Source organism: Puma concolor, chromosome B4 (assembly GCF_028749965.1).
Source record: "Puma concolor isolate L17-30 chromosome B4, mPumCon1.1.hap2, whole genome shotgun sequence".
Taxonomy (NCBI): Eukaryota; Metazoa; Chordata; class Mammalia; order Carnivora; family Felidae; genus Puma; species Puma concolor.
Window position 1 is genome coordinate 21,812,313 of NC_141673.1, and position 13,992 is coordinate 21,826,304.

At 36.2% G+C, this 13,992-nt stretch overlaps 1 protein-coding gene across 13 annotated transcripts in view; it reads left to right on the forward strand.

Annotated features, from left to right (window-relative positions):
* Positions 1-13,992, forward strand: part of ANKS1B (ankyrin repeat and sterile alpha motif domain containing 1B) — a 1,105,230-nt gene that overhangs the window by 189,353 nt on the left and 901,885 nt on the right. For all 13 annotated transcript variants that reach the window (XM_086712566.1, XM_025926383.2, XM_086712564.1 and 10 more), the window contains exons 5-6: positions 10,259-10,334; positions 12,482-12,583. In XM_086712566.1, the coding sequence (XP_086568692.1) occupies positions 10,259-10,334; positions 12,482-12,583 (178 nt within the window). The remainder of the gene's footprint in view (positions 1-10,258; positions 10,335-12,481; positions 12,584-13,992) is intronic.

Genomic DNA, 13,992 nt, shown 5'->3' on the forward strand with positions numbered 1-13,992 from the left:
GGGGATGTCTCTCTTAGGATGTGCCACTTAATTGGTCCTAGCCCAAGATGGTTTATAAGAAAGAGAATATACATAGAAATTGAATGAATACTCAGAGAATTTCTGGAAAAAGGAAGCATTATAAGAGGGGTGCAAGATAGTACAGTTACATATAATCAGTCATTTACCATGTATTTATGGGGTGCCTGCTTTGTGCCAGGCATTGACTACTATGTGCCAGAGAATATAGTAGTAACAGAATAGAAATTGTGCCTACAGAAGGGAAGATGACTCTATAAAGGTATGGAGTAAAGAACAGTGAGATATGGGAGAGGAACTCAAAGTTATAGCAGTTCACAGGAAATTTCTTTGGTTGGCTGTTTTATTGCCAGGTTGTGGAAAAGTGTGTATTTTTATGTAGAGTGCAAGGATCCAAAGAAGAGACTGAAATTGAAGATGCAAGAGAAAGGGTGAAGATACTTCATGAAATTCAAGAAGTGGCAGGACGTGATAGATAAGAGCAAAGTAGAGGATTAGCTGTAAGGAGGATAACAGAAGAAAGGACAGGTAAAGACAGAGGCTGGAATTACCTTACGTTAAATAGGAAAAGTCTGCCTTTGAATAGGAGGAACATTATTTCTGAATTATTTGAAGACACATTTCTCTTATGCCACCCCCCTCCTCAAAATGAACTTTCTTATAACCTTCAGCTATTCTTCACATGATGTTTTTCTGTCTTTTGTCATTTGGGACCCTCTTCTCTGGGTACATTTCAATCTGCCAACGTGCCTGTAAAAGTTTATTACCTACAGTTGAACACTGTATTCTAGCTATAGTCTAGCTAATGCAGGATACAAAAGAACAGTTTCTTCCCAGCTTCCTCTGAAATCATGTGCAGTAAAACCTTGGCTTGTGAGGATAATTTGTTCTGGAAATGTGCTTGTAATCCAAAGCACTTGTATATCAAAGCAAATTTCCCCATAAGAAATAATGGAAACTCAGATGATTTGTTCCACAACCCAAAAATATTCATATGAAAATGATTAGTTCTGTAACATATTACAAAATAATAAAGAAAATACAAAATATAAAGAAAAATAACCAAATTAACCTGCATTTACCTTTGAAAACCTTTATGGCTGGTGTGAGGGAGACAAGAAAGGAGGGTTATTGGGTAGGATGACTTTCACTGTCACTAGTGGAATCACTTCTATCTGTTGGCTCAGTGAAATAAGTCTTTTTCTTTTCATGCAACTTTAACAGGGAACTTATCCAGCGACACTTGCTTTTGCTTCCTTTTGAGGATTTTGCAGAAATGTGAATTGCACTGTTGTGAAATAGATTCATCACTCTCATTGCTACAGCCTTATTTGGGTGGTGCTTTCCTACAAAATTTTGCATTGTTTCCCACGTTTCACACATGTCCCTAATCTCATTTGTTTTTGTTTTTTTTTTTTTTCCCAACGTTTATTTATTTTTGGGACAGAGAGAGACAGAGCATGAACGGGGGAGGGACAGAGAGAGAGGGAGACACAGAATCGGAAACAGGCTCCAGGCTCTGAGCCCTCAGCCCAGAGCCCGACGCGGGGCTCGAACTCACGGACCGCGAGATCGTGACCTGGCTGAAGTTGGACACTTAACCGACTGCGCCACCCAGGCGCCCCTGTCCCTAATCTCATTTGAAGTGTGGGATTGCTCCACCTTTTTTTCCTCCTGCTCTGCAGATGAGATGCAGATGTAGACTTATAAAATCTTGCAATTTCAGCCATTCACATACCTGATTTATACTTCTCGATGACTTCCGTCTTCACTTCCACTGTAATCATCTCCTTCTTACTGCCTGTCTTTTCAACCTTTTCCTGCATGGCCATTGTATATGCTCCCTTGGATGGTGACTACAGTGCAGTATTAATAAACTCTTGTCATACACTGTATTTAATGTAACTGGCAATAAGGCAATAGAGGAAAGGGTCTATGTCTGTAGGCAGCCTGACCTAGAATGAAGCAGAGCCTTCTTAAACTTATTCTTGTATGGAAAAGTGAAGGACCATCCGTCAGTGCTTTGAAGTGACAAAAAATACACTAGTGCTAGTTGTGGGCATCTTCCAACATTCTGAAAAATCATTGATTTCTGCCAAACATCATGGCCTGAGACCAAGCATCTGAGCTTGGGAGATGATCACCCAGAGTCTGCAGCAAGACAGGGAGAAGAACTATTGGCTCAGTTGTGATCATATGCCATTTGGCATCACTTGTTACTTGTATTACAAGACATCGTTTGTTAAATTAAAAATTATTAGAAATGTTTGCTTGTCTTGTGGAACATTCACAGAACAAGTTACTTGCAATATCCAAGGTTTTACTGTATTTATAAAGGCTAGAATGTTCTTATCTTTTAAATTCTTTTATCCTAAGAGATGCCCATAGGGCTAATTGGTACTAGCCAGGGTGCCTGTGGTTGTTACTGCCGAATTAAATGCCATTCTAGTTGGCTTTTCGTTATCTCCGTTGAAGTTATCTTTATTCACAGGTTCTTATTTCTTACAATAGTTATGGGTCTTGCTTCTCATAGTTTTCATCTCCACTGGTACCTGTGCTATTTTCTCTACTGATCACCACACAGTCTTTATAACTTGTCATCTTTGTTCTGTTTTCTCCTTTAATAAAGAACTGGTCTTCCTTTATCTGGTCACTCTCTTTTGTAAGCTCAGGAGGACTATGTTAGAGTGTTAAATTCAGAAGGGGGAACCAGTGCAGACAAGCTCTGACATCTCTACATCTCTTTTCTATCTGCTGTTTTGGCAGTCTGGTGGAATACATAACCCAAGAAACCATTTTAAAACACCTTGAAATTCTGTATAAGATATAACAAAGATCTCTTTATATGTGTGATTGAACTTCCCACAGAAGCCACAGGAATACATAGGGCTAAAAACAAAAAGGAAAGAAAAACTCTGGACTTAAAACATGGTTTCACCCTTTCCTATCCCTTATCTTGTTTTTTCAGCTTTGGTGCTACTGAGATTTGGCCTTAATAGACATTTCAAATCAATAAGCTAATTTCTTTTGCCTTCATCAGCAATTCAACTATTGACATTACTATGTATATCATTTTATTTTCTGTCTTAGCTGTTTTCATTATAACTTGTGTTCAGAGGGATTTTTCTTTAGCAGTGCTGAGATATGAGTGCTTCATAGCTCATTACTGGATAAATTTTTAAGTGTTACTGTATTATCAACCACATAACTATCTGTTTTATCTATCTTGGAAATTATATTTTATTTTATTTCGCTTTATTTAATTTCATTATCTTATTTTATTTTTTGAGAGAGAAAGAGAATGCATGCAAGGAGGGGAGAGGCTCAGTCGAAGAGAGAGAGAGAATCTCAAGCAAGCTCCACACTTAGCGCAGAGCCGACGTGGGGTTAATCTCACAACCCTGGGACCATGACCCAACCTGAAGTCAAGAGTCAGATGCTCAATCAACCAAGCCACCCAAGAGCCCTGGAAATTATGCTTATTTTAAATGATTAATTCAAAAAATGGAGAAATATAATCCATGAGAAAAGCAGTACCAAAATCCTGGGGTTGAGAGGATTTGGGTTCACCTATTTCGGTGCTATTTCTTTGTTATTTCTTTGTATTCCACTTACTTAAACATGTTTTGGACTAAATATTATTTCATGAAAATACAGTTTTTCAAGATTTGGTGAGTTATGGATTATAGATTTGGAATAGAGCACTGAGAATGGTACTAATTTGAATGAGGGTGATAGACGCAGACTCAAGGTAGGGTGTGGTAAACTGGAGAATATTCTGTAATTAACCTGTATTTTGATAAGGAAAAGTTCATAGATGTGACATATTTAAATTTCATACTGTTTATGATTAAATGTGATACCAGGAAATGGTTCCTGATATCACTGTTTACCTTAAATTTATGAGGACAAGCCATTCCATTTTGACAGTTCTCATGTTCTCTTACTAATTACAAAGAAGCTAATAACCTTGGATTTGGAAAAATTGATTAATTTTTTTTCACACTAAGAATATGTTTATCATCTGCTAACCTTTTCTAGTTTTATTCAAGGAGTCAGGGTCTCCTTATCCATTGTATAAAAATACTAGTTCTATTTAACATAACCTTTTTTTCTTGGAATAATGTAAAGGAGATTATCTATCTATGCACACATACACACACTATATATATATATATTTATGTATAATTTTAAAATATTAAAATCATTGAGACTTTTAAAAAGTTTTCTATGATCTTTAAGTATGTTCCTTCTATCCCGACTTTCTCAAGGGTTTTTATTAAGAAAGGGTGCTGGATTTTGTCAAAGGCCTTTTCTGCATCGATTGACAGGATCATATGGTTCTTCTCTTTTTTTTTGTTAATGTGATGTATCACGTTGATTGATTTGCGAATGTTGAACCAGCCCTGCATCCCAGGAATGAATCCCACTTGGTCATGGTGAATAATTCTTTTTATATGCCGTTGAATTCGATTTGCTAGTATCTTATTGAGAATTTTTGCATCCATATTCATCAGGGATATTGGCCTGTAGTTCTCTTTTTTTACTGGGTCTCTGTCTGGTTTAGGAATCAAAGTAATACTGGCTTCATAGAATGAGTCTGGAAGTTTTCCTTCCCCTTCTATTTCTTGGAATAGCTTAAGAAGGATAGGTATTATCTCTGCTTTAAACGTCTGGTAGAACTCCCCTGGGAAGCCATCTGGTCCTGGCCTCTTATTTGTTGGGAGATTTTTGATAACCGATTCAATTTCTTCGCTGGTTATGGATCTGTTCAAGCTTTCTATTTTATGAAAAGCCCACAGGTAACATCATCCTCAACGGGGAAAAACTGAGAGCTTTTTCCCTGAGATCAGGAACACGACAGGGATGCCCACTCTCACCGCTGTTGTTTAACATAGTGCTGGAAGTTCTAGCATCAGCAATCAGACAACAAAAGGAAATCAAAGGCATCAAAATTGGCAAAGATGAAGTCAAGCTTTCGCTTTTTGCAGATGACATGATATTATACATGGAAAATCCGATAGACTCCACCAAAAGTCTGTTAGAACTGATACATGAATTCAGCAAAGTTGCAGGATACAAAATCAATGTACAGAAATCAGTTTCATTCTTATACACTAACAATGAAGCAACAGAAAGACAAATAAAGAAACTGATCCCATTCACAATTGCACCAAGAAGCATAAAATACCTAGGAATAAATCTAACCAAAGATGTAAAAGACCTGTATGCTGAAAACTATAGAAAACTTATGAAGGTATTTGAAGAAGATTAAAGAAATGGAAAGACATTCCCTGCTCATGGATTGGAAGAATAAATATTGTCAAAATGTCAATACTACCCAAAGCTATCTACACATTCAATGCAATCCCAATCAAAATTGCACCAGCATCTTCTCGAAACTAGAACAAGCAATCCTAAAATTCATATGGAACCACAAAAGGCCCCGAATAGCCAAAGTAATTTTGAAGAAGAAGACCAAAGCAGGAGGCATCACAATCCCAGACTTTAGCCTCTACTACAAAGCTGTCATCATCAAGACAGCATGGTATTGGCACAAAAACAGACACATAGACCAATGGAATAGAATAGAAACCCCAGAACTAGACCCACAAACATATGGCCAACTAATCTTTGACAAAGCAGGAAAGAACATCCAATGGAAAAAAGACAGTCTCTTTAACAAATGGTGCTGGGAGAACTGGACAGCAACATGCAGAAGGTTGAAACTAGACCACTTTCTCACACCATTCACAAAAATAAACTCAAAATGGATAAAGGACCTGAATGTGAGACAGGAAACCATCAAAACCTTAGAGGAGAAAGCAGGAAAAGACCTCTCTGACCTCAGCTGTAGCAATCTCTTCCTCGACACATCCCCAAAGGCAAGGGAATTAAAAGCAAAAGTGAATTACTGGGACCTTATGAAGATAAAAAGCTTCTGCACAGCAAAGGAAACAACCAACAAAACTAAAAGGCAACCAACGGAATGGGAAAAGATATTTGCAAATGACATATCGGACAAAGGGCTAGTATCCAAAATCTAGAAAGAGCTCACCAAACTCCACACCCGAAAAACAAATAACCCAGTGAAGAAATGGGTAGAAAACATGAATAGACACTTCTCTAAAGAAGACATCCGGATGGCCAACAGGCACATGAAAAGATGCTCAACGTCGCTCCTCATCAGGGAAATACAAATCAAAACCACACTCAGATATCACCTCATGCCAGTCAGAGTGGCCAGAATGAACAAAATCAGGAGACTATAGATGCTGGCGAGGATGTGGAGAAACGGGAACCCTCTTGCACTGTTGGTGGGAATGCAAATTGGTGCAGCCGCTCTGGAAAGCAGTGTGGAGGTTCCTCAGAAAATTAAAAATAGACCTACCCTATGGCCCAGCAATAGCACTGCTAGGAATTTATCCAAGGGATACAGGAGTACTGATGCATAGGGCACTTGTACCCCAATGTTTATGGCAGCACTCTCAACAATAGCCAAATTGTGGAAAGAGCCTAAATGTCCATCACCTGATGAATGGATAAAGAAATTGTGGTTTATATACACAATGGAATACTACGTGGCAATGAGAAAGAATGAAATATGGCCTTTTGTAGCAACATGGATGGAACTGGAGAGTGTGATGCTAAGTGAAATAAGCCATACAGAGAAAGACAGATGCCATATGGTTTCACTCTTATGTGGATTCTGAGAAACTTAACAGAAACCCATGGGGAAGGAAAAAAAAAAAAAGAGGTTAGAGTGGGAGAGAGCCAAAGCATAAGAGACTGTTAAAAACTGAGAACAAACTGAGGGTTGATGGGGGGTGGGAGGGAGGGGAGGGTGTGTGATGGGTATTGAGGAGGGCACCTTTTGGGATGAGCACTGGGTGTTGTATGGAAACCAATTTGACAATAAATTTCATATATTAAAAAAATAAATAAAAAGTTTTCTAATTGCATTTTAACAGCAATGATAATACTCATTATTTTATAAGTAAATAAAATGCTTTTTAAGTCTTATTTGTTGTTTATCTTGTTTAGCATTCCCAATAACCCTATCTAGTTTTTAATACTTTCTTTATTTACAAGCTATATGAATTTTCAAAGATATTAAGTGATTTCCCTAAAGTTATATAGCAACTGAAAGCTAAACTGTCACTGGAACCCAGGTCTTTTACATCTGCTTCCTCCTGAAGAATTGTTTATTTATAGTGAAGTTTACATAATTTCATTTCCTAGAATAGTCCATTTCAGTGCCTACAGTGCCCACTCTACTGTATCAGAGTATCTAGGAAACCAAATTAGTACAAAAAAAGTAGACATTATTGTTATATTTTTGTTTTCTTAAAAATTTTTTTTAAGATTTTATTTTTGAAAAACAGAGAGAGACATGGTGTGAGTTAGGGAAGGCAGAGAGAGAGGGAGACACAGAATCTGAAGCAGGCTCCAGGCTCTGAGCTGTCAGCGCAGAACCTGAAGTGGGGCTTGAACCCACAAGTGGTGAGATCGTGACCTGAGCCAGAGTCAGCCACTTAACTGACTGAGCCACCCAGGTGCTCCTAGTGTTATATTTTTAATTATTAGACTTAGCCTTCTCTTAATCATTCTCTATTCAACATTACTTCTTGGACCTCTAGTCCTTCTGAATTAAATTCATGGAAATTCTCTTTTTAAGGATCTGTAGTAACCATTGTTTGAAAATGTCTTTATTTTGCTCTCATTCTTTGAAGATAGTTTGGCTGGCTATAGAATGCTAGATTAGTAGTTATTTTCTCTTGACACATGAAGATATTATACTTTCTTCTGGTTTTATTGTTTTTGTGGAGAAGCCAGCTGTTGATCTAATTTTTATTTTTAGACAGTTTTTTCTCTTAGGATGTTTTTAAGGTATTCTCATTATGTTAGGTGTTCTGTAGTTTGCTGTAATATATTCACAATGTATTCTTCTCACTTAACCTTGCTTGGTATTCCCAGAATTGAATATTAGTATCTCATTAATTCTGGAAAGTCTTTAGTCATTGAATTACTTATTCCTGTCCTCTTCTTCTAGAACTGAGTCTTACTCTATTCAGTGTTTTACATTTTCCGTCTCATGTTTCTTTGAATTGCATTATGTACTTAAAAAAAAATCCACCATCCAGTTCAGTACTTTTTTTCCCAGCTCTATCTTATCTGTTATTAAACCTTTCTATTTAAAATATTATGTTTTCTATTTTTAGAAGTGCTATTTAGTTCATTTCAGATCTGGCCAGTTTTAATACTCCTCTTGTTCTTTAGTTATATTTGATATCTTCTTTTCATGGATCATATATATTTTTTATATTCTGTAGCTGACCATCACATAACATATGAAGTTTTTATAGGTTTTATTCTTTTATTCTTGCTCATGGCTTGTTTTCTTTAATGTTCAGTGATTTCTGATTTTGAATTTGTGTTTCTTAGAGCTTGATCTGTTGGAACTCTCAGAGGCCTGAGTTTAAAGTGTATTATTTTCACAATGGATTTGTATCTGTTTCTGCTAATAAGCATTTATATTTGCCTTGGTACTACAAACCCAGGATCACTTAATTCTACATTTTCACTCAGGATTGGAGGGTTAGGGGAGCACAGAGATTGTGTAATTTTGATCCCAAGACCATGTGAGGGCAGAACTGTGGTTAGAAATTCTTAGGGGGAGGGTGTTATTTTTTTTTTTTTTAAATTTTTTTTTTTTTCAACGTTTATTTATTTTTTGGGACAGAGAGAGACAGAGCATGAATGGGGGAGGGGCAGAGAGAGAGGGAGACACAGAATCGGAAACAGGCTCCAGGCTCTGAGCCATCAGCCCAGAGCCTGACGCGGGGCTCGAACTCACGGACCGCGAGATCGCGACCTGGCTGAAGTCAGACGCTTAACCGACTGCGCCACCCAGGCGCCCCGGGAGGGTGTTATTTTTGCTACTACTGTACTCCACTTAGAACTATGATCTAGATAGGAATTTTTAATTTCTCCGTCTGTGCAACACATTTATTATTTTTTTTAACTAAGGATGTTGTCCTTTACAGATTTTAGGTTTTATTTTTTTAAAGTAATCTCTGTGCCCAACATGAGGCTGGAATTCATGACCTCAAGATAAAGAGTTGCATGCTCTCCCATTGAACCAGCAATGTGCCCTCCAGAGGTTTTAGATTTTTGCAGGAGCCCTTGGTCTATCTCTCAGCTTTCTTGGGCTTCTTTGTCTCCTGCCCTCTCACACCTTGAGTAGCTGGTTAAAGCCCAGGCACTAGTCTGCCATGGATTGGCGGTTTGCCTGGAACAGTTTCCTGCTCCAGTACTAAAGCCTTGGGTTCATAGTTTCTGTCCCCACTTCCCTTCCCCAGGCTCTGAGGAATTCTGTTATTTTTCCTTTTCTTCCCTGTATTTAAAATGTAGTTTAGTTTTTCAGAATATTTAAGGTATGCTATTCCAGGGAGAGTTTTTCTAACATAAAGTCCAAATTTTTTTAAGAGTGGAAGGAAATAAAATTAGTAATCAGAAAATTGCTTGGGAAACACAATAAGAGTGAAAAGAATTAGATTATTTCAAAGGGTATTTTTCAGAGAGTCAAAAAATAATGTATTTGTACCCCATATTGAGATTATTTCTTAAGGAGCTGAATACATTTCCGTAGTTTATTTTTCCTTTTGTACAGTTTTATAAAATATTTATAAATTATTTTTATTTCCATTTTTATTAGTGTCTGTACATATCATGACAGTCAAACTATAATTCAGATATATTGCAGTCATGCTTTTTTTTGAAGATAAATTTAGATCACATTGATTCCCAGTCTCCTTAGTAATGTATTTGTAAATCATTTTAGAGTGGGTTAATTATGCAATAGGATTTTATTGATTAACAAAGCATTTACATTATATATTATTTTATAATGATATTTTTACTTTGAACTGAGATTAGAATCCCACAGTAGAGATCAGTTTTAGTACAAGAAGACAGAATTGCCATAATGACATTATTCAATTTAACACACATACACGTATGCAGGAGGACCTGCATTGGATTTTGTTCTTAGAATTTCTTCTTTTATTCCATAGTACCTTTCTGTCAGGGTGTGCTTAGATTACAGAGAATATGTACAAATACATAAAGTCACAGGATTTTTTTTAACTTGTAAGCATTCCTAATGCAACTGTGCTTCTTTCTCTTTTTCCTTTTTCTTTTTACTTTTCTTCTTCTTCTTTTTTTTTTTTTTTTCCAGACAGAAAAGGGGAGTGCACTTCATGAAGCAGCTTTATTTGGAAAGGTGGATGTTGTGAGAGTTCTGTTAGAAACAGGTAACTATTGTGATTCTCCATGTAGCTTTTTCTGCCAAATACAATTTCTATTTCAGGAGTAGACAAAGGGAAATGGCACAGTTCTTTCATAATCACCCTTACTTTTTACCTTTACTCCACATTGCAAGTGCATATTCATATCACATAGAATTGAACCTCAATGTTTAGATAAAATTGATATAAATGTGCACCTTCCTTTACTCAATAGACTTGTCAGTAAAAAGCTTTTAGAAATTACAATTGTATACATTGAAATCACATTGAAATATACTAGAGAAATTACCAAAAGGAATAATTCTCTGCCTTCTACAAGAGAGAGGAACTGATCCTTATGAAATCATGACAATTGCTCGGTTTATCGAAAACATAATATTTCCCTAGATTATTATATTGGGAACTGTGATTAATAGTGTTCCCTATCTTTAAGGCATATTTACCTTGTTATTTCATCAAGTGAGTAGCTATTGTTTGTAAGCTGCAATGATTTAAGGGAATGTTTTAGAGGGAATGCTTTGAAGGTATAACAAAGAGGCTTATTTGTCTTCATATGTATATTATGAATAAAATGAAATAAAATTGGAACTGGGGTTGGATTTTTTTAGGATCAAAAAGCATGGGTACAAATTCATACTTGGAAACTATTGATGTGAGTCTTTTGTGCTGCAGACTACATTTAATGTATTTATTTTCTGCTGTAAAAAAATGGAAAACATTAGCTGACTGTGGCATTTTGGTTGTAGTTATACTGAGTGAAAATTTCATGTACATTTAATTTGGACATGTAACACAGTGATATAATAAATGTGTTATAAGCAACCAATTACATATGTGCTGGTCACACATTTCTACACAAATTTAAGCAAATACTTAATAATCTTATTATGATGACCTAACATTTGAAACCGGATTCTGAAAACTGGCTTTGTTTGCAGTTAGATGTTTAGAAAGTTTATAAACTTTTTTGGGGGTCAGTGAAAGTTATTTGTTACATGAAAATAAGTTCTTTAGTACAATAAATGTTTTTAGAATTAAAATAATTCCAAAGGTGTTTTAATTACAGAACAAGAAGTTTGCTCACCAGGTAGATGATTGAATGTTGTTTACATTGAGTATAATCTTACATAAATAAATATGAGATATTTGACTTTGTAGCTGGACAAATAGTATTTGGACAATAGTTCAAAATAATCATGCTTTTTCAACTTTTGTGAATACTTAAGTATTCTAAGACTGTTGTTATATTATGCACATGATACATCATTATTTAAAATGTTTTTACCAAATTACACAGAATATATATATATATCACAGGACCATTATACTTTAGGAATTCATGTTCTAAATCAATAATATTTTTCAGTTTGATAGAGTATCATTTAAATAGCTATAATCCAAACTGGTTATAATTCTAAAAAACAGTCTGGGGCGCCTGGGTGTCTCATTCGGTTAAGTGTCTGACACTTGATTTAAGCTCAGGTCGTCATGATTTCATGGTTTGTGAGCCCCATGTCGAGCTCTGTGCTGACAGTGTAGTGCGGAGCCTGCTTGGGGTTCTCTCTCTCTCTTTCTCTCTGCCCCTCCCCTGCTTGCATGTGTACTCTCTCTGTCTCTCAAAATAATTAAAAAACGAACAAACACACACCAATCTTAATGATTGGGTCAGTGCCCTTTAAGACTTAATTCATTGTCAAGAGTGTTCCTTCTCTTTGGTAGCAGTAGACCTCCACCTTATTTCTTTCTTTCTTTTTTTTAATATTTTTTAACATTTCTCTATTTTTGAGAGACAGAGAGCAACAGAAAATGAGTAGGGGAGGGGCAGAGAGAGAGGGAGACAGAATCCAGCAGGCTCCAGGCTCTGAACTGTCAGCACAGCCTGATGCAGGGCTCGAACCCACGATCTGTGACATCATGACTTGAGCCAAAGTCAGACGCTTAACGGACTGAGCCACCCAGGCGCCCCTCCACCTTCTTTCTTACTAAAATCGTGTGTGTGTGTGTGTGTGTGTGTCTAGGGTTTTAATTTTTTCTAAAAATCACTTTCAGTGCTTGATCTGTATATGTTTGATACTAGAACAGTTATATGTTGACAGTATCTTCTGATGACACTTCAGTGGTGTACATCTAGTGGATTTTTCTTTTTCTTTCAGGAATTGATGCCAACATAAAGGATAGCTTAGGTAGAACTGTCTTAGACATTCTGAAAGAACATCCATCTCAGAAATCTCTCCAGATTGCAACACTCTTACAAGGTAAACAATATTGAATGATGGATGAATTTGCCTTAAAGTTAAGATTAAATTAAATCTACCATAGTTTTCTCTTGAGTTTTTGAGTTAATGTTTACTTTTGAGTGAACTTAGTTACATTTTTTTCTGGTAACCCTTAAGCTAAATAATAATACTTCTTAATGTTTTATTTCTGTTTTAAACTAATCAGTATTTTAAGAAAAGCTAAAGTGGTTTTTCACTCATTTGCTATTAAAAGGGTTTTTTTTAATCCATATAGCAAATATGTAGTTATGAACTTGAAGATAATAAGCCTATAGGGTGATGATGATTAAGTATTATCTTACACTTGAATAATGCTTTACGAATTTGCAGTTTTTTTTTTTATTATTTTGCCTGTTTTCTATAACTTTGTGAGATAGATAAGTCTGATATCATTATTCTCCTTCTTTCACATGAGGGGAACTAAAGCCCCAAGAGGCTGATATATAACCTATTCTAGGTGGTTAGAACTAGTACATAAATATTGGGTTAACAACAAAAATTGTACTTAACTGGAAGGATACAGATTGTTTCCTCCTTAATCCAGGAGTACAAGATGATTCGATCTTGCCAGGCTTTGTTTTTGATACAGGTCATTAAGTAACTGTATAGTTAGTGAAGCATTAGGTGTCCTGAAGGTTTGACAACCATGTAGGTACTACTTTTTCATTGTAGGATTGTATACTTCCTTACTTGATCTAAGACTTTTAATGGGATTTAGATTTAAATACTTTCCCTTTTGGGACATTTGGGCTCAACAAATGAGTGGATAAAGAAGATATGATTATATACATACACACACACACACACACACACACACACACACACACACACACACACACACATACACCCAATGGAGCGTTACTCGGCAATCAAAAAGAATGAAATCTTGCCATTTGCAACATGGAGGGAACTAGAGTGTATTAAGCTAAGCGAAATTAGAGAAAGACAAATATCATATGACTTCGCTCATATGTTGAATTTAAGATATAAAACAGATGAACATAGGGAAGGGAAGCAAAAATAATATAAAACAGGGAGGGGGACAAACCATAAGAGATTCTTAAATATAGAGAACAAACTGAGGGTTGCTGAAGGGGTTTTGGGTGGGGGGATGGGCTAAATGGGCAAGGGGCATTAAGAAGGACACTTGTTGAGATGAGCACTGGGTATTCTATGTAGGGGATGAATCACTGGATTCTACTCCTGAAGTCATTGTTGCACTATATGCTAACTAACTTGGATGTAAATTAACAAAAATAATACATAAATACATAAATACATAAATAAATACTTTCCCTTTTTGCTTTGTGATTAGGCCTGACATGTCGTATGTTCCCTTAAAAACCCAGACATTGGGGCACCTGAGTGGCTCAATCAGTTAAGCATCG